At 42.0% G+C, this 22320-nt stretch overlaps 1 protein-coding gene across 1 annotated transcript in view; it reads left to right on the top strand.

Moving 5' to 3' along the window:
- LOC127430648 (arf-GAP with Rho-GAP domain, ANK repeat and PH domain-containing protein 1) overlaps positions 1-22320 on the top strand; it is a 69536-nt gene that overhangs the window by 21754 nt on the left and 25462 nt on the right. The window contains exons 10-20 of the mRNA XM_051680573.1: positions 3322-3428; positions 3560-3845; positions 7025-7207; positions 7291-7465; positions 12880-12924; positions 14417-14540; positions 14953-15052; positions 15147-15339; positions 15429-15474; positions 16995-17143; positions 17283-17492. Of these exons, the coding sequence (XP_051536533.1) occupies positions 3322-3428; positions 3560-3845; positions 7025-7207; positions 7291-7465; positions 12880-12924; positions 14417-14540; positions 14953-15052; positions 15147-15339; positions 15429-15474; positions 16995-17143; positions 17283-17492 (1618 nt within the window). The remainder of the gene's footprint in view (positions 1-3321; positions 3429-3559; positions 3846-7024; positions 7208-7290; positions 7466-12879; positions 12925-14416; positions 14541-14952; positions 15053-15146; positions 15340-15428; positions 15475-16994; positions 17144-17282; positions 17493-22320) is intronic.

Raw genomic sequence — 22320 nt, 5'->3', positions numbered from 1 at the left:
TTAGGTAGGATGTAACCCTACGTATAAACTAAATATTTATGGAATCCTCCGACCAGGAGTAATGGATGGAATAAAAAATCAGACTGATATTTTATGACATCAATGAGCTCATGTTTTGCATGACAGGCATCAATCATTTCGACATACAGTATGATGTTGACATTTACACTCGTTTACATTTACGAGAGAGAGAAAAAAAACGTACTTTTAAGCATCTCTTCAGCATTAAAGCGATCTAACGGTGCAGTTTTCAGGGTGCCACCCAGTGTCAAGTTTCAACACATTCAAAATATATATAGGATATTAAAATGAATAAATGTCTATTTTTCCAGCATGTTGTATTAGTATTTATTTATCACCCCCTATTTATTTTAGATACAGTTCCTATATATTGTTATTTACACAGGGCAAATATATTTATCAAATCTACTTTTATTACGTAGCGTATTTTAATGAAGATATAATTTGTTACAGCTGACAGTTACATGAGCAAACAAGGTTTGCATTGAAGTTCATGGCTTTTTAACACTTCTGTGTACAAATTTGAAGGCTGCTTATTGGATAAATACAAGTAAACATCATATTACGTGGTTTCGCATTTCTTTACGGAGAGCTTACGACCTACTAGTTAAGTCTTGCCTGAAGAACAGGTGGTGCAACCAAATTAAGCACTGACTTAGTTACAAACTAACTAGTAGTTACTAAGCCCTTAGTGTGAACTTTACATCCTAACTTACGTGAGAACTTACACACAGCTGGTGCAACCCTGCCCAGAACGTTAAGTGCTATGTGAGTGCAGACCAGTGGGGGAGTGGGGAGGGGGGACAATCTTGCTTGGCACGGTACAAGGCAACCGGGCCTAGTGTGAGTACGCCCTAAATAAACACAATTAACACGCTGCAGTGATGCCGCTATTCTGTATGCTAGTATTTAATTAGGGTTGCAAATAGCATCTTACACTATTTGACCTTATTGCAAAGAAGATGCTTTTGGTTACTATTGGTTGCTATTAACTAAATAGCCTCTGCCATATACAATACAAATATCGCGGTCCAGAGCAGCACAGTCAACAAAACAAAAAAGTCACAGAGCAGGGGAAGCATTACATACAGCCCATTTACACTTCCAAATTCTTATAAATAGGTTGTCTTCATTTATAATATCGACATTGTTTGACAGAGAATGGAATATATAACTGGATGTAGACGCAATAACCACAGAAGAACCTCCATATTAAATTGCACTTGACCCAGCCTATTAGCGCTTTGCATGCCTAGACTTTATGGCCATGCACTGACTTTGTGCATATGATGTATTGCATAGCGCTGCGCTTAGGGCATAACACTCTTAAAATAGGGCCTTTTGAGTTTATATACTTGTACACAATTGTTTTCTGTGATTTATCTTTAGGATTAATCACTTGTGCATCCCCCCTCAAGTTTGAATAAACATGAATATAAATCCTTATATATATATATATATATATATATATATATATATATATATATATATATTATATATATATATATATTTATGTGTGTGTGTGTGTGTGTGTGTGTAAATATACGTACAGTACATACACATTATATTTGTGATTTCTCTATGATTATACTGTATATATCTATTATTTCATCCTGGACTACATGAAGAGAGGTAATACGTGTTAGTGAATTTACACTAAGGTAATGTCAAATAAAATGTGAAATAAAGGTGGAGGAGGAATGCCGGAAGAATTGTCGCAGGAGAAAGGTATGCAAGGTATGCGATGCTGGGAAAATCTGGGAAATGTCTGCCAGCTCTTCGCCGTTGCTCCGGTGGCCTTAAGCCAGGCTATGGCCCTACCATTCGCAATTGACACCCCTTCATAAAAGTATCATAAAAGCAGACCATATGACTTGTGTTCTTTATTCCAAGTCTTCTGAAGACACATGATAGCTTTGTGTGAGGAACAGACTGAAACAAATATCTCCTCGCTGGGCATCACAGGAACTGTGCTTGACTGGTTTAATTCCTATCTCTCAGGTAGGTCCTTCAAGGTATCCTGGAGAGGTGAGGTATCCAAGCCACATCAGCTACTTACTGGGGTACCTCAGGGATCAGTGCTTGGGCCACTTTTCTTCTCTATATACACAACATCACTGGGACCCATCATTCAGGCACATGGTTTCTCTTACCACTGCTACGCTGATGACACACAACTCTACTTGTCTTTCCAGCCCAACGACACCACAGTGACTGCTCGAATTTCTGCCTCCCTGGCAGACATCTTGGCCTGGATGAAGGAGCACCACCTGCAACTTAACCCAGCCAAGACTGAACTCTTTGTCTTTCCAGCCAACCCTGCAGTTGAACACAACATCACCATGCAGCTGGGTGCAACTAAAGTAACGCCTTCCAAATCAGTCAGAAATATAGGAATCTAAATTTCACAGACCACATCTCAAAGACCGTAAGATCATGTAGATTTACACTCTACAATATCAGGAAGATAAGACCCTTCCCTTCTGAACATGCCACACAACTTCTTGTTCAGTCACTTGTCATAACTAGACTGGACTACTGTAACGCTCTCATTGCAGGCATCCCTGCATGTGCAATTAGACCCTGCAAATGATCCAGAATGCAGCAGCACATCTGGTCTTTAATGAACCAAAGAGAGCACGTTACACCACTCCTTGTCTCTCTCCACTGGCTGCCGGTTGATGCACGTATCAAATTCACGGCTCTGATGCTGGCATACAGAACAGTCACTGGGTCTGCTCCAGCATACCTAAAATAATTTATGTAGAGCTATGCGCTCACTAGAAGTCTGCAGTTGGCTAAGGAACATCGCCTTGTTGTACCAACACAAAGAGGCACCAAAACACTTTCCCGGACTTTCAGCTTCATCATACAGTGTTGGTGGAACGACCTTCCCAACTCCATCTGTGAAGCTGACTCACTCTCCATCTTCAAAAAACAACTAAAAACACATCTTTTCCATGAGCACTTAACCAGTCATTAAAAAAATAAATAAAATAAAATAAAAATTCCTGTTGCACTTTATTCTGTTTTGAATACTATTATGATGCTAGTGAAACTTTTGTAATATAGCACTTTTCATACCACTGTCTCCTTAAGATGATTCGCTTATGTTTTCCTCTTTTGTAAGTCCCTTTGGATAAAAGCGTCTGCCAAATGAATAAATGTAAATGTAAATTAAAGGGAGAGGGAGATTTGTACGTTTTGTACATGTACTGCACATTTCTACTGCTAGACTGTGATATATAACTTATATTTTGCTATGGGATGTTTTCTAATTGAACTCGTTGGAATTAACAGGACTTCAGCTTAGGGCTTGGCATGACGTGTGTGTCTATGAATATTGCATCTGTGAAGCCTACCGGTCACCACAGCTTCAGCCTCATCACTCCATACAGAACCTTCAAGTGAGTGTCTTCTTTAAATCAATCTTATCTTACAAATCTTACAAGCAAAAAGTCTCTTAACTGGCCACATTTCTGTTCCCTACATGCTTTGGTTACTGTTGGTCAAAAAGTAACCGAACATGTTTGTTCAGTTTCTCTGCAGACTCGGCTAAGGAGGCAAACATGTGGCTGGACTGTCTGAATGAGGTGATCCGCAGCGCTCTGTCATGCAGCGAGGTGGCACATCGGCTTTGGTCGAGCCCCTGGAATAAAGTTTGTGCTGACTGTGGTGCTGCTAATCCGGAGTGGGCGTCAGTGAACCTGCTGGTTGTCATTTGTGAGGCGTGCGCGAGTGCTCATCGATCCCTGGGCAGTAACAGGTCCAAAGTGCGAAGTCTGAAACTAGATAATAAGGTTTGGACAGCACCTTTACTTCAGGTGAGATTTGTCATGCTGCAACACCAATAAATGACTAGACTCACTCTCTGCAGGCATGACATATAATGCTCAGTAACACTTAATAACACTCCATGAATAGGAAACAAAATAATTTAATGAGTTTCTCATCTTTTTGTAACTCTGCTAGCATAATTTGGGGCATGTCTGAATACAGTTTAAAACCCTGATTTATGTTATTTTGTTATTTTCTAGCAATAAACATGAAATAAATATAAAAATGTAATATACACTGGCGGCCAAATGTTTGTAATAATGTACAGATTTTGCTCTTATGGAAAGAAATTGGTGTTTTTATTCACCAAAGTGGCATTCAACTGATCACAATGTATAGTCAGGACATTACATGAAAAATTACTATTACAATTTGAAAAAAAATGTAAACTACTTCAAAGAGTTCTCATAAAAAAATCCTCCACGTGCAGCAATGACAGTTTTGTAGATCCTTGGCATTCTAGCTGTCAGTTTGTCCAGATACTCAGGTGACATTTCACCACACGCTTCCTGTAGCACTTGCCATAGATGTGGCTGTCTTGTCGGGCACTTCTTACACACCTTACAGTCTAGCTGATCCCACAAAAGCTCAATGGGGTTAAGATCCATAACATTATTTTCCAATTATCTGTTATCCAATTTCTGTTTCTTTGCCCACTCTAACCATTTCTTTTTGTTTTTCTGTTTCAAAAGTGGCTTTTTCATAGCAATTCTTCCCGTATGGCCTGCACCCCTGAGTATTCTCTTTACTGTTCTACATGAAACTGGTGTTAGAATTCAATGAAGCTGTCAGCTGAGGACATGTGAGGTGTTTATTTCTGAAACTAGAGACTCTGATGTACTTATCCTCTTGTTTAGTTGTATCTGGGCCTTCCACATTTCTTTCTGTCCTTGTTAGAGCCAGTTGTCCTTTGTCTTTGAAGACTTTAGTGTACACCTTTGTATGAAATCTTTAGTTTTTTGGTAATTTCAAGCATTGTATAGCCTTCATTCCTCAAAACAATGATTGACTGACGAGTTTCTAGAGAAAGCTGTTTCTTTTTTGCCATTTTTGACCTAATATTGACCTTAAGACATACCAGTCTATTGCATACTGTGGCAACTCAAAAACAGACACAAAGACAATGTTAAGCTTCATTTAATGAACCAAATAGCTTTCAACTGTGTTTGATATAATGGCAAGTGATTTTCTAGTACCAAATTAGCAATTTAGCATGTTTGCTCAAGAATAAGGTGTTGGAGTGATGGCTGCTGGAAATGGGGCCTGTCTAGATTTGATCAAAAATGACTTTTTTTAAATAGTGATGTTGCTGTTTTTACATCAGTAATGTCCTGACTGTACTTTGTGATCAGTTGAATGCCACTTTGGTGAAATAAATTACCAATTTCCTTCCGAAAAAGCAAAATCTGTACATTATTCCAAACTTTTGGCCGACAGTGTATGTATGTATATGTGTATGTGTATATATACATACACACATACACATATCTTACAATATATATATCAAGCTTTTGACACTTTTGACACTTAGAACAATTGAGGGACATGTACACAACTATTACACAAGGTGCAAACATTCATTGATACTCAAGAATACAACACACTACTATATGCATACTATACTTTATGTAAATATCTGTAATTATAGATTCTGAAGAGCAGTACTAAATAAAAAAATATATATATATTTGATCTCTTACATTTATATAAATTATGAAAGGGGTGTGAACGTTTATGAGACAAAAGGGAATGCAAACTTATCTTCTCAAATATTTACTGTTTATTAAAGCTTAGATTAATGGGTTATCAGCTGACTTTTCTTCTGCTTTCTATCTTGTTTCTGAACAGCAATCTAAAGCCAACAATTCTGTGATTTGGCTACTAAAAACAGCCATTTGGCTCCTTAATGTTTCAGTTTAGGAGCCAATGGCTCCTAAGTCATTTTTTTAGTCTGGAACCCTGGGCTGGGTAGAGGAGGTTATTTTATGTAACGTACGCATGGTAGTCAAATAAAGGAAAGCCTCCATCGCCATCATTTACAGCAGGGGTGCTCACACTTCTATGGAATAATATCTACTTTTCCATCATGTTATTGCAGCAAGATCTACCATACACAATATATAAATTTATCACAATACCAAAATATCAGTAGTGTTTAGTGAAATGTGATGATTTTTGATACCAGCTTCAATACCACAAGAAATAATAGCCTAACACTAACTAATTTCTTAATTATAAAATAAAGTTCTCAGGTTATTATTTAAGAGTAGTAAACAGTCAGTAAAAAAACTAACAATAGAAAAGCAATGAATGGGGGGGGGGGGGAGACACACTATAGAACAATTAAACCTTCAGAATGAATTTGACAAACTATTACTGGTCTTCCCTGTATGAATAATTAGACTAGAGTTATACAAATAAAGGTATCCAGCCAAGAGCAGTGAGTTGTTTTGTCATTTTCTTGTTATTAGTGTTTGTTTCATATTAAGGATACACTAGACTATTAGGTTACATTTAAACTTACAAGTCTTACATTTCGATACAAATCAGCTTTTCCCCCATTGTTTACGTTCACTTTAAACATAACTCTCTGTGTTTACATGAACATCTCATCAAGACGGAATTTTAAAATGTATTTGACCGTTTAGGCACGAGCATTCTCGGAGCACACATGCATGTAAAATGTGCCTCACACACACAAACCGCCTGTCAGTCAAACAGCGTGCAGAGTGTGGGGGTGGGGTTTTCGCACAGACGCAGGGGGAGAGTGGGGGTGGGGTTTGCGCACAGATGCAGAGGGAGAGTGGGGGCGGAGTTTGCACGCAAACGCAGAAGGAGAGTGGGGGTGGGGTTTGCGCGCAGACGCAGAGGGAGAGTGGGGATGGGGTTTGCGCGCAAATGCAGAAGGAGTGTAGATGCAAACACGGCACGGCTTTACGGAAGAAATGGGTTATGCAAAGCAACATCAAACTATATCGATATAAACGGTATTGTCTCATCCCATATCTCATTTGAAAATATATCAATATACCTTAAAAAGTCAATATACTGCCCATCCCTAAACATATGCTGTTTTTTTTTATTATTGATAGGCTAATATTTCCCATAAATTGAAAATAAATATTTGTTAACTACTCAGATACAAATGTTTCATGTTATTTCTTAGTTGTTTGTGCTGTATGGAAATAAAGCCGCCAACAGTGTGTGGGGCCACAACATCCCTGCGGTGGAGCAGATCGGACCTGATGTTTCAACAGATCAGAGGGCAGAATTCATACTTACCAAATACTGCAAAGGACTTTACTGCAAAGTTCACCCGCTTGCCACAAACCAGAAACTGCTCGACCAGGTTTAGGAATAATGTCCTTTTATGAACTTTAAACCTATACTGTGGCCAGGTTTGTGTGATGGTAATCATTGTATTCTCTACAGAGGTTACGTGAGGTTGTGTGTGGTCCTAATGTGGAGGAGACTCTGTCTCTGCTGTGTTCAGGAGCAAGGGTTTTGTGCAGCGTGACAGATCCTGAGTATCCCTCCGCAATCAGTGTGGCCGAAAGTTCTGGACAGGCCCTGCAGACAGAGCTGCTCAGACATAATGAGTTTGTGGGTACGTTTAGAGTCCAGGGGGCATATTAAAGAAAGATCCTAACTTTGGTTCCCTATCTGTCACTCACTCCACGTTGTGTCGATGTAGTGACACTAGGGGTCTCTCTTGGGAGCCCAAGACACCTCTGGTCTTTGATAAAAGGCCAATGAAAATTGGCGAGTGGTATTTGCATGCCACTCCCCCGGACATACGGGTATAAAAGGAGCTGGTATGCAACCACTCATTCAGGTTTTATGCTGAGGAGCTGAATACTACTGTTCATTCACCTCTGCCGGATCTGACGGCGCATTTCAGTGGCTTCTCCCCCCTCTGCACTGGTGCACTGCAGAGAATGCCCCTGGGCGCTTCGGCAGAAATAAAAGAGTATATTTCTCTAAAAGAGTATATTTCTCTAAAAGAGCGACACACACGGAACGTCTTTTTAAAGACGCATCTTTCTAAAGACGCTTTTCCGATTGTGTGTTATTCCTGGTTGCGCTCGTTATCTCTCGCCTTCTGACGGTCACGATCACTGTCTTTCGTGTCTGGGCACTGCTCATGCGGAGACAGCGTTCGTGGATGGTCATGTTCTCATTGCGAGGATATGTCCATGGCAACGTTGCGGCTCCCCGCCTCGGTCCTTTTACCCACGGGTATGAGGCCAGCGCGGCTAGCACTGGGGGTGATTTGGGGACCCCAATGGGACTGCCTCCGCCGGGTATCCCCCCGCGGATCTCCCATTCCCCAGCACGCTCGTCTGGCCCGATCAGGCTTCCGGATGAGTCCGCCGGCTTGTCTCACGGCGAGTTCGACCTCTTATTCAGAGCCCGCGAAAGTGATGAGCTCTCGAGCGCAGCATCGGAGAGCGGTCTCGTCCAGTCGGAAGCCTCAGCTGGGCTCCTCCCTTCGGGGATGATTGCGCAGTCACAGGCTGACACGGAGATGATGACATGCTTTCCCGGGCAGCTGCGAGCGTCAGCTAGAGTGGAACCCTCTGCTCTTCCCTGAACCCTCACGGCTCGGTGATTGGTTCCTGGTCGCATTCTCAACTATCTCGACAACTGGCTAATCCTAGCTCACTCTCAAGACATGTTGTGGGCACACAGGGACCTGGTGCTCTCACACCTCAGCCAACTAGAGCTTCGGGTCAACTGGGAAAAGAGCAAGCTCCTCCCGGTTCAGAGCGTCTCTTTTCTCGGTTTGGAGTTGGACTCAGTCTCCTTGATGGCACCTTACGAATGAGCGCGCCCAGTCGGTGCTGGCTTGTTTTAAGGCATTCAAACAGAGAACAGCGGTTCCACTGAAACTTTTTCAGAGGCTTCTGGGGCATATGGCGTCCTCGGCGGTGGCCACCCCTCTCGGGTTGATGCATATGAGGCTCCAGACTCGAGTTCCGAGATGGGCATGGCGCCACGGGACACATCACGCCGGTCTGTCACCGTCTTTTCAGCCCTTGGAGCGACCTCTCGTTTCTACGAGCAGGTGTTCCTTTAGAACTGGTCTCCAGGTGCATTGTGGTCATGACAGATGCCTCCAAAACGGGCTGGGGCACTGTTTGCAACGGGCATGGAGCCGCCGGCCTCTGGACGGGTCCACGACTGCATTGGCACATCAACTGCCTCGAGTTGTTGGTAATTCTGCTCACCCTGCGGAGGTTTTGGCCGTTGATCCAGGGCAAGCATGTGTTAGTTCAGACAGACAACACGACGACGGTAGCAAGGCGCCAAGGTGGTCTGCGCTCTCGTTGTATGTCACAACTCACCCGCCGTCTCCTCCTCTGGAGTCAGCAGCACTTCAAGTCGCTGCAAGCCACTCACATCCCGGGCAACCTCAACACTACAGCGGACGCGCTGTCACGACAGGTTACCCTCAGGGGAGAGTGGAGACTCCACCCTCAGGTGGTCCAGCTGATTTGGAGTCGATTCGACAGGCACAGGTGCACCTGTTTGCCTCCCAAGAATCCTCCCCACTGCCTGCTCTGGTACGCCCTGACCGAGGCCCCCCTCGGCATAGACGCGCTGGCACACAGCTGGCCCCCTGGCATACGTAAATATGCGTTTCCCCCAGTGAGCCTACTTGCACAGACCCTGTGCAAGGTCAGGAAGGACGAGGAGCAGGTCATCCTGGTAGCACCCTACTGGCCCACCCAGATGTGGTGCTCGGACCTCACGCTCCTCGCGACAGCTCCCCCCTGGTGAATTCCCCTGAGGAAGGATCTTCTTTCTCAGGGACGGGGCACCATCTGGCACCCGCGCCCAGACCTCTGGAATCTCCATGTCTGGCCCCTGGATGGGACGCGGAAGACCTAAGTGGTCTACCACCTGCTCGGTGGTAGACACAATCACTCAGGCTAGGGCCCCCTCTACGAGGCGCCTGTATGCCTTTAAGTGGCGTCTGTTCGCTAAGTGGTGTTCTTCCCGTCGGGAAGACCCCCAGAGATGCGCAGTCGGATCAGTGCTTTCCTTCCTGCAGGAGAGGTTGGAAGGGAGGCTGTCCCCTTCCACTTTGAAGGTGTACATTGCCGCCATAGCAGCACACCACGACGCAGTCAACGGTAAGTCCTTAGGGAAGCACGACCTGATCATCAGGTTCCTAAAAGGCGCCAGAAGGCTGAATCCCTCCAGACCGTGCCTCGTTCCCTCATCGGACCTCTCTGTAGTTCTTCAGGGTCTACAGAGAGCCCCCTTTGAGCCTTTGCAGTCAGCCAAGCTTAAGACACTCTCTTTGAAGACTGCCCTCCTGACTGCGCTCACTTCCATCAAGAGGGTAGGTGACCTGCAAGCATTCTCTGTCAGCGAAATGTGCCTGGAGTTCGGTCCAGGTTACTCTCACGTGATCCTGAGCCCTGACCGGGCTATGTGCCCAAGGTTCCCACCACCCCTTTAGGGACCAGGTGGTGAACCTGCAAGTGCTGCCCCAGGAGGAGGCAGACCCAGCCCTGTCGTCGCTGTGTCCGGTGCGCGCTTTACGCATCTATTTGTATCGCACGCAGAGCTTTAGAATCTCTGAGCAGCTCTTTGTCTGCTTTGGTGCACAGCGGAAAGGAAGCGGTGTCTCCAAGCAGAGGATCGCCCACTGGCTCATTGATGCCATAACTATGGCATATGTCGCCTAGGACAGGCCGCCCCCAGTAGGGCTACAAGCCCATTCTACCAGGGGTGTAGCAGCTCCCTGGGCCCTGGCCAGGGGTGCCTCTCTAACAGACATTTGCAGAGCAGTGGGCTGGGCAACACCAAACACCTGTGCAAGGTTCTACAACCTCCGGGTGGAACCGGTTTCGTCCCAGGTAGTGGCACGCAACACAAGCGGATAAGCCCGGGATAGCTGGCCGGGTGTATCGCTTGCACATAGCACTTTCCACCTCCCTTGGAGCTGAAGACATGCGCCATTAATTCCCAGTAGTGTTCACAAACTTTGTTCCCTGGTTGACTTCCTCCGAGCCCTATGACAGTCGAGTTTTCGGAGAGACTCGCTGCCGGCCCAGTACACGCGCTAAGAGCCCTGTTCTGAGGTAGGTGCTCCGCATGTGGCGGTTCCCTGTAAGGCTAACCCCGTCCGATTATATATCTTCTGCTAATTCGTTTCCCTATTGGCAAACTGTATCTTCCTTGGGCAGAGCCCCTCTGCCCCAGTCTCCATGTTTGTTGTAACTCCTCCCCCATTGGGCAGGATCTACCTTGAAGACTCCCCACATGGTTGGAAAGACCATGTGACGTATTTTTCCACTTAAATATCCCCCCCTCTCTTTGGGCGAGGTGTGGTCTCTGCGGTGTCTTCCCCTTGGGAGGGACACCCCCCGACTAAACCTGGCGGCCCAGTCGGATAATCCCCCTTCTTTTTTAGGGAGTGGGAAAAAAATAAGGGGAAAAGAGGCCACGACTGGGTTAAGCCTGTCTCTATCTTTTGGGTAGTCGACTTGTCCCCAAAAAGGGCCGTTCGACACTCATAAATATGTTGAGGGAGGTTACGTAACGACCTGGTGTGCTGGCTATGAGGCACACAGTAGTCTGCCCACCACACACTGCCAGTTCACGCAACACAGTTTAGCCAATTGTGGCATTTCGTATAGGGACCCCTAGTGTCACTACATTGACACAACGTCGAGTGAGTGACAGATAGGGAACGTCATGGTTACTTGTGTAACCTCCATTCCCTGATGGAGGGAACGAGAGGTTGTGTCCCTCCTGCCACAACGCTGAACTACCAGCTGAAATGGCCGGACCTTATATCAGCTCCTCAGCATAAAACTTGAATGAGTGGTTGCATACCAGCTCCTTCAATACCCGTATGTCCTGGGGAGTGGCATGCAAATACCACTCGCCAATTTTCACTGGCCTTTTATCAAAGACCAGAGGTGTCTCGGGCTCCCAAGAGTGACCCCTAGTGTCACTATATCGACACAACGTCTCGTTCCCTCCATCAGGGAACGGAGGTTACACAAGTAACCATGACGAATCCCATCTTATCTGCTTGGTTACCATGGCAATTTCAGTAAGGATCTCATTTAGGACAAAAGCTATTACAGAATAGCATTTCTTAAGAGTGTTATCTTAACTGCAGTTAGGATTTGCTTCTGAAACGTGAATTTGTGAAAAATCCTTACTTAACACACCAGATCTTAAGATAGGAAGTTTTCTGTAATACACCCCCTGAACAGGGAAAAGGTTATATCAGCCAACTTGTTTATTTGCCAACCTGGTTCTAATGCTACAAAGTGTGATTTTTGACTTTTTTGTTTGTTTTTTTCTTCAATTCATAATACTATGAAATGTTTATTTATACAGATCTTTCACATTTAACCATGAAGAGGCAACTAAAGCAATCGAGTGAATCTTACAAAACATGTCAAGGTTATATCTAGGCCATTTTCACACCAAAATTTAAAAAAAAGAGATCATTAATGTATCATTAATTATATAATAATAGTAATATATATATATATATATATATATATATATATATATATATATAAAATTTCTTTGCATTTTAATATTAAGCCCCCCCCCCCCCATACTCTTTACTATTATGAAGAGAAAAAGGATAATATTTTAATTGTAAAGTATGCTGATTTAAATAATAAATAATACAATATTAAAGTATGTATGTTGCCATTGAGTAGTTACAAAAAACAAACTAACAGGTTATGAACGGATGTCTTAGCAAGAATTGTATAATTAATAATTAGAAGTATGGAGGAAAGGTGCTTGAAAATTAAAATTATAATCACAATTCAAAAATTTACAGTAATGGCCCATTAAAAAGATTTTATTTATGCAAAATAATTTATTTTTTCCTTTCATTTTAGACTATAATATAACTTTGCCGTGTTCCTGACAGGTTTTGTGAGATTCATACTTTTTCTCATTATCTAAAACAAGTGTAATTTTTTTTAATGAATTGAAGATTAGTCTTTCAAATGTTACTCTGTTTTAAAGAGGCACCTGACTTTGACCAAATGAGACATTCAGAAGAACTAATGGGTGAGAATACAGCACACACATGCTTCATTTTCCTAACACATGCTTGCCCTGTCTGTTTGTTCACTTTCAAATTATATTATTAAAGGTGCACTCAGTAAGTTTTTGCTAATTAAAAAAAGTTTTACACATAAAGACATGAGAGAAACTTTTTAGAAACATGTTGAAAATGATGTACACTCACATTAGGTGAAGACTCCAGTCATGTCAGTAACCTAATAAAAGCTTAATTTCACATGGAGCGGGTTGTCCCTTCATGGGCGCTGCCTGGTAAATGCTCCAACATAACAGTACATGTAAACAAAATAAGCAAACCAAACAAAATAACAACAAACACAATAACTGAAGACAACAATGGAGCACAAGTCAACAGTATAGACCAGAGTGATGGTGGTATTGATCATTAGTGTGATCCACCAGACAGTCCAAACAGAATGAGTGCATGTGGAGAGATAAAATTTCCAAACAAGAGGTCCCTGCTGGAGTGATGAAACAAACCGCTACCACCTGCAGCTCTCACGCCACAGATCACGGATATATGGTGCAATATCAAGCGCGAGCATATAACAGTCACAGTCGGCAGAGAGCTGGAGTCACAGTCCAGTAGCTATGCAACAACGCACACATTTTTTGGATTGAATCCAAGAATGTCCATTGTACGGATGTGTGTAGTAAAAAGCCCAAAGTATACTTTGATTTTGACGCGAACTCTCAGCTTCTGCGTAGAGTCAAATGCGAGCCTGTCTAAGTATACTCCATATGACTGTGCATGCATACACAGGTGCTTGGCTACGACTGCTATGAGATACTGGACTATATCTCTTCAGGAGTTTAGACCCATAAAGATGTCTTTATAGTCCTTCAGACTCGAGCTATTCAATTACAGGTACGTTCTTGATGTGCACATCCACTGTTGTTGTTTTACATTCGTCTCCTGTTGTTTACCGGCGATTACATCTTCTTGTAGCGCTTCTTAGTGACAACAATGGCTTGAGTGTTGCCACCTTGTGGACCCATTAATTAATGCAAATAATTCCAGATGCATGTGCATTCTGCATGTTTAAAGACGCACGATTAGAAAAATCATGCTGCGTGCGTTCTGTGCTCGCGCGCTCTGCTGATGACAAGATTTGCGTCATGCATCCTGTACGTGGACGCTCAGCATTCGTGTTTGACCAAAGTATACTTTAAGCTTAAGGTAAAGAAAAACAGACAAACTGTGAAGTGGCAGCACTTAGTGAAAAAACGTCCAGTATCCAGGACGATAGGTGTCAGTAAAGAGTCCAGAACCACAAGTACTACTGGGACTGACGGGACAAGTTAGAGCCAGCTAAAAATATACTGCATGCACCTTTAACAGATAAATAAGTTTATCCACACTTTAAGAATATTTAGAAAAGAGTAACTATTGACACTATGTTATGACGCTACCTAAATTATACATGAAATAATGCAGCAGTTATATCATTTGTGGTTTGTGTCCTTTTTTCTGCAGGTGTAGAGGAACTGCATGGTAAACTGGATGAGGAGCGGTTCTTGTTCTCGCAGGAAAATGAGTCAGCTGCCTGCGATGTTCTAGATTTAACAGAGGTCATCTCAGTGTTTGACTGCTCTGCAGGGTAAGAAAGTCACACAATATACTGTATGTTATTTCATAGCTGTGTACTACAGAAATTACGTAGCCATCAGCATAAGGTCTGGTCAATTTGTAGCTTATTCTGGACAAAAACCACCCACCTAGGCAGAAAGAGACCACCTGACCTAACTACAGATCTAAAGTGTCTAAAGTGACTAGCTTCAGATCATTTTGTTTTTGCATGATGTTTTGGAATGAGTAAATCTGAAAGAGTTGATACCACAATATCTTATAGTCTATCTTTTGGTGCATCAAACTATGAATATCTTTCAAGATTTGATGGCACTAACCTCACAACATTGGCAAATACAGTATATAGTAAATGTGCTTTGGGTTCTGTGCGCACATATTGTAGGTGTACTTCAAATACATATCCATTTTAATGTCATTTACAGGCAAATTCATGAGTTTGAGATGTTAACGCTGACAGACAGACTGATCTGCTCTGCAGATAGACGGGATGTGCTCCTTACTCACATGCTGCACATCATGAAGGTAATGACATGCTCTCATGCATAAAACCTTAACCAATGGCATCAGAGGACTGATTTTTCCAGTTCATGTCTTTATTTGTGAATGTGCTGTGTAGATTGTGCTGGGAGGAGTCGTTGTGGATGAAGATCTTCTGGGCGTGTTTGCTGTATCTAGAGCATCTATACGTGAGGGTGCTGCGCTGCAGTGTGCTGAAGTGTGGTGTACACTACAGACCGGAGAAATGATCATATACACACAGCCGCACATCTCCAGAGACAAACTGCAGCTCAATGCTCACACACGCTGCTGTCAGTATAACAGCACTTATCACAGCCACTTTGGCAGCTACTGTAACTGCGTTAATATTCATGAATAAATGAAGGTTTCTTTTCTCTAGATCTGCAGCAGTCTGAGAACGCCATAGTGCTGCAGGTTTCTGAGAGGTCAGTACCTCTTTTTAACACTTATGGGATGGGTATTAAAACCTAGTGAGCATTTTTGGCCATCACAGTCATGTGCAGAATTTTTGTGCATCATAGGTGTACATCATTTTGGGGCATATGTGTGAGCATATAATTATTAAATTGAAAGGATAATGATAGTAGTTTTTGAAGCGATGCCGGCAGTGGTCAACAAAGAGTCCTCACTGTCTGGCTGACACAGGCTGCAGTTAGAATTTGCCGTTCAGCAACACATATCAGTGGGAGCTGGACCCAAAGCTGGAGCTGACACAGGTTCTGAAAACCTCTGGCAGGCTGTCCTGAGATAGAGACAGGTGTAGGTGGTTTCCACTCCAGTGGTTCAGTTGTAGAAATGCCAAAATTAATGAGAAGATATGTTAAAAGCATGATGGTATAAAACTGCATTTCTTGTCTATTTCTTGTCTCTGCTACTTTTACCAATGACAGACATAAGCGCAGTGAGGTTAATAGCTAAATATGTGGGAGAACCTTAGTATGACCTTACTGTATTGTGATGCAATAGTAATAGCTTAACTGTTTAATGTTAAAGGGATAGTTCACCCAAAAGTAAAAATTCTCTCATCATTTATTCACCCTCATGCCATCCCAGATGTGTATGACTTTCTTCTGCAGAACACAAATGAAGATTTTTAGAAGAATATTTCAGCTCTGTAAGTCCATTCAATTTCCCAATCCGTTCACCAAGTGAATGGTGACCAAAATTTTGAAGCTCTAAAAGCACATAAAGGCAGCATAAAAGTAATCCATACGACTCCAGTGTTTTAATCCATGTCTTCAGAAGTGATAAGTATTTGTGAGAAACAGATCAATATTTAAGTCCTTTTTTTTTTTTATTTACATTTTTTTTTTACTATAAATCGCCACTTTGACGTTCACATTCTTCTTTTGTTTTTGTCAATTCCCCTTTCTTTGTGCATATCGCCACCTCCTGGCAGGGAGGAGAATTTATAGTAAAAAAGGGCTTAAATATTCATCTTTTTCTCACCCACACCTATCATATCACTTCTGAAGATATGGATTAAACCACTGGAGTTTTATGGATTACTTTTGTGCTGCTTTTATGTGCTTTTTGGAGTATCGAATTAGTATTTTTGGGTGAACAATTCCTTTAATACCAGTTAAACAGTGCCATTCTATCATTTTATGTTAAGAGGTTTTTGGTCCAATAAATAATACCTCTGTTTTGACCATAAATTAATAGAAGGAATTTACGGGCCAACCAGTCTTTAGTGTCATTAATGGACTTATGGTCCGGAGTATCATTATGTTGGTTTCATAATAATGAAAGCTAATTCCATGTTTCTTGATAATATTCCATGTTTCCTCAATATACTGTAGATGAAACACAGTTTTAATGATGGCCATGATGCAAAACAATGTTGCATTTCAAATAGGCAGCTCAGATGACTTTTGAGACAAGAGGCAAGAATTAATATTTTAGTGTACCAGACACAGGAATGAACTGACAGCATTTTGTGCAGGACGCTACATATGCAGTTTGAGCTGCAGTACAGCTGTCTGAGGTTATATGAGCTTGTACAGAGGGTCACATGCTCGACGACAGACGGACAGCAGCACGCCTCTGTGCCATGTGCTATAGACAGGTGTATGTCTCACATCACACAGTACGGTGAGTGACCGACTGCAGTTTTACAGGTTGTAAAAGGGTGTAAAGGGTAAAGAATAACTTTTTTGGGAAGGTTGCTCCCAGCCTCCCCAATCTTACAATTCCAGATGGAAACGTCATATGCACTTTTTGTTTGCATCAGGGTTAAATGTGGAGGGTTTGTATCGGCGCTGTGGTATTGCTCCTCAGATCAGTAAGCTAGTGGAGGCCCTGCATGTTTCTCCCAGAGAAACACTTCTGGATAAAGATGAACTCTCCATCCTGGATGTAGCGGGAGCTCTGAAACAGATCCTCCGGGAGACCGTTGAACTCATCCCACAAGCACACAAACAGCACTGGCTAAAAGCTGCAGGTACTTTTGTTTGTAACAAACACTGCTTTAGCACTGCACCTCAAGATCTAAAACTTTCTTTAAAAAACAGAAATGTAGCTTTATACTCTATATTATTTTTTGCCATATTCTTTGCTATGTTATCTCATTTGATAGACTTTTAGAGTTCTTAATTTCTTTATGTGATAATTTTATAAATTCTGGCTTAAACCAATAAGGATTAAATAGAATGCAACAGTGCCCGCACACTTTTTCAGCTGTCTTGATTCTGGAAGTATATTCGCCATTCATTTCTTCCATAGGGATTTCACAGAATCCTTCATAAAAAGTTCCGTGAGCCCAAACTAACCAGCTCTGAGGTGAATCACAAAATTACAAACTTTGATTTAAAGGCAAAAACAATTTGTTGTAGAACTACAATCCCATGAACCACTGTGAATGAAATATTAATAAAATATAATAAATATATAATCAAATATTAAAAAATGAAAAAAATATAAAACCTATAAAAACACTGATATAAGGTTGTTGATTAAAAGTACAGAATATTTTAAGTTTATCGCAAAGTATTTAGAGACTGTATATGCGTGTATATTTAGTTTGAGAGTGTAGGGAGACCAACTCATTTGCATCATTTGCAGTGTGTAATGGGAGTGGGCAATCGCTGCAGAGCTTGCGCGCTTTGTTGGCCACAATTCTCTGATCTGAAACTCAGTTTAGAGTTTGTATTTTGAACTGCTGTGGCCAAACCTTCCTGTGTACACATCGTAAATGCAGACTGTTATATTGCTGTTTTAGACTTTTCTTTATTTGTGTGTAGTATGTCCTCTGGATAATGAAAAAGTTTCAGCTAACCATCAACCAAATACACCAATGCAATCGTCCCTTTCTGTTTCCAAATTCGGTTGCTAATGCAGTACTACTTTACCCTTGACAGTGGCTTATCTACAGGCTGATGAAACGACTGCTGTCCCTATGGCAGAAAACAACGACCATGAACAATGAAACAATTTGACTTTTTTTCTTATATCATAAATGACTGGTCCCATTGTGATTACAGGGGGGCTTTCAGGACATTCTGTTAATTTATTTTTAAACTAGGAGGCCAGATCAAATGCTGTTGTTTTCACACCTGAAAAGCTTATCTCCTGACATTGCTTTCTTACAGGAGATACACCTTCAAATAAATGATCATGTCATGCTGTGTAAACCATGGGTTAGACAAGTTTTTCATTCGAACTTTAATAGCAAAGCCAGAGGTGCTGCTACCTTAGTACATAAAAGGACATCCCACATTAAGTTTTTTTCTGACCCGGAAGGTCTGTGGCATCTTGTATCAAATACCTGTTGTATTAGTCAGAGTTTAAGCACACAACTGTGAAATTTTATAAATACGCTTTTCTCCCATCTGCCAAATTTACTCACACTCACCGTCTATTATTAGAAGGGTATCTCAATTTTAAAATTAATCCAAACTATAAACTGCTCCTACTTAAATGTCTAGGACTTTCTCATCCCTTATGCACCCCTGGCGTTTTTTTTGTTTTGTTTTGTTTTGTTTGTTTTGACCTCCAAAGACTTTTAATTTTTCTTAAGTATCCATCATGTTTATTCTCACTTTGATAATTTTTTTTTTTGCTTTGTTTTGTTACCTCTAGTTAAATATACAGAATTCTTGACTATAGTAATCCCATGAATTGCTAAAATTTAGTCATTTTACCGCAAATTCAGTTTTTATTTCAGACTCTCCCCCTTTTTCTTCCAAAATCTTTTTTTTTAGGTCATTTAATGCTATTATATCATCCAACATTTGGGCTGGTAAGCCACCACAGGTGCAAAAGATAATTCCTCAGACGACCAAGCAAGATGCTGGCCTTGCTCTACCAAATATGTTATTTTAACTGGTCGGCTAATATCCAGAAATTAAATGCATGGTGTAACTCTCCAGACACTAACTGGTGTATTGTAGATGCAAACTCATGTTGTTGAATGTTGATATAAAGTTGTAAATGTGCTATATGAATAGACTGAGCCACTAGGGCAATGTACACTGGTGGTGGGTTGGGTATTCAGGAGCAAGTCACCTGTTTGTGTCAGGTGAAAAGGGCATTAGCTGGGAGAAATTAGACGGGTACAGGTGGTGGGAGAATACGGTTCTTTCCGTAGCCATGCAATTTGTTTGTTTTCTTCAATAATTTATTGCGATGGACAATACCCTTTTTTATGTAAAACACATCATCTTCATTAAATGGGACACCAAACCCAAAGAGACACCGTGATGTGGACGTTGTTTATTTCTATATGCTTAAAGAACACCTCTACTACTTGTGCTTAAAGGCTTATAGGAAAGCCTCTACAACAAAGTAAGAACCTTCCCGGTGGAGAAGATATTGTTGGAAGGAATAGGATATTGTTCATCACAATGGAACGGATTGGGAAATTCTGTCAATAGAAAAGGATGCCGACTTGCGCATATTGCCGAGTGAGTAACTGCTACTGGAGTGTGGATTGCTTACCTGATGTGTTGTGGAGTTCTGGCATTTTTTTACGGAATTCAGAAAATACAAGCTTTGAAAGAAATGTGGAAAAGCCTTAGAAATCCCAGGAAATGCAGATGAGTGAAACTCTTTCTTTGACTGCCGTGTACCGCATTGTGTGACATGGATCTATGATAAAGCGGTGGAGTTCATGTTCACGGCCTGGCTTGTAGTATGTAGCCCTACATCTACTGTGCTTCTGGCTTGCTGCATTTCTTTGTGTTGAAGCTGATTTCAATTTGTTCCATGTTATTGTATGACGTTTTACACATTGAGTGGAAACGCACTTGTGTTTGCAAAAATGAGCATTGTGAAGAAAATTAATGATGATTTCCCAACTGCAAATTATGATGCTGATGTGATTGAAGTAACTGTTGTGCCTGATCATGATGCTATTGAAAGTAACACTGTGGTTGAATCAGAGAAAAGAATGAGAAAAATGACTGACAAGGGCATTTCATTGTTTGTGGAAAATTTGCAAAAGAAATGCAAATCTAAACTCAGTCAAGTCAAAAACAAACAAAAGGATAATGATCTTTCTGGGAAAATAAAGGAAACAGATTTTGATGTGCAAAAGTATTTAAGGAGTTTTGATAAACTGTTTGAAGATGCCATTGAAATCCATAATTCACTGCTGGAAATGACAATGCTTCAGAGTGTGTATGAAAAACAAAAAAGGTGGCTCTCATGCAAAATGAAGGAAAATCATGAGTTTATCACTGATGTTAAACAATGGTTATCAGTTGCTGGAGTTTTCCATTGTTATGAGGATGAAGATGCATGTCTGTAACAAACATGGATATAAATCCTGATGACAGTGTATTCAACATCTAAAAAAAAATCCAAACACAAAGCACTTACTTTTTCTGGTTCCAAAGGTAGTAGCACTACTTCTGCTTGTCTCAAAGCTAAAACTGAAAAGGCAGCTCTCTTGCAATCTGTAGCAGCCTTAAAAAAAAAAATGCATGCTCATGAGGCTGAGGAAAAACTCCAAAATGAGAAGGAAAAACTAAGGAGAAAAAAGGAACAACTACATATGGAAGCAAAATTAGCTGCATCAAATGCAAAATGGTCTTCGCTGGTGTGAGGAGGCAGGCGAGGAATGAGGATCTAAATGCAGCTTTTAATGGAAACCAAAGATAAACAAAAGTACTCAGAATAAAATGAAACAAAACACGGGAAACCAGGCACAGAACATGACAACACATGTGAAGACTGACAAAGAAACCAGGGGAAACAAGGGCTTAAATACAAATGGGCAATCAAGGAAACGAGGAACACCTGGGGAAAACCAATCATGAAAAGAAGTTTCTTTTCATGATTGGTTTTCCCCTGATTGTTTTCCGCCTTTGCAGTTACAAAGGACTACAAAATTAACAGGAAACAGGAACGGGGAACTAAACAAGAATTTCAAAATAAGTCTATGCAAAAACACAGGGAATACGTGACAGAGCCCCCCTTCTAATGACCTCTGTGGTCGTGGGCATGGGCGGAGACTCGGGAACAACCTCTATGGTTGTGGGCATGGGCGGAGACTCGGGAACGACCTCCGTGGTCGTGTACATGGGAAGAGACTTGGGAACAGAAACTTTTCTTCTCCTTCTCCTCCTCCGGATGGCCGAAGCTGACAATGCTGGCTCTGGGATGGATGAGGCTGGCAACGCAGGCTCTGGGACGGACGAGGCTGGCAACGCAGGCTCTGGGACGGACGAGGCTTCTAGCTTGTTGGCCGTGGCAGGCGTGGGCGCTGGCTTGTTGGCCATGGCAGGCGTGGGCGCTGGCTCGTTGGCCGTGGGTGCAGACAATTTTTGAGGTAGGGTCTCCATGGACCTATGCACCAACATCAGTGGCAGATCATACAACTTGGAGACAGGAACCGTGGAAGGCTTCGAGACAGGGGCCGTAGACGAAGGTTTTGGCCCAAGGTTCCCGCCATAATCCACTGTATAATGGGAACCGCAAATTTCCAGAGCCTTCTCCACATATTCGGCGAGTGTCCAGTGAGGATCAGCCGGAGGCATCAGTTCCCTCAGTGCACTATTCAGACCGGCCCAGAAGAAAACCACCAGAGAGCGGTCTGGATAGTGCACTTCATTTGCCAGCTCTTCCCTTATTGAAGGAGTAGAATTCTGACAGCCACTAGATCCATTCCTTGGTCAGGCGAGGAATGAGGATCTAGATGCAACTTTTAATGGAAACCAAAGATAAACAAAGTACTCAGAATAAAACGAAACAACACACGGGAAACCAGGCACAGAATGTGACAACACAACAAAGAAACCAGGGGAAACAAGGGCTTAAATATAAATGGG

Source organism: Myxocyprinus asiaticus, chromosome 40, assembly GCF_019703515.2.
Source record: "Myxocyprinus asiaticus isolate MX2 ecotype Aquarium Trade chromosome 40, UBuf_Myxa_2, whole genome shotgun sequence".
NCBI lineage: Eukaryota > Metazoa > Chordata > Actinopteri > Cypriniformes > Catostomidae > Myxocyprinus > Myxocyprinus asiaticus.
The sequence above is the reverse complement of the archived record's forward strand: the minus strand, read 5'-3'. Positions and strand labels throughout refer to the sequence as shown.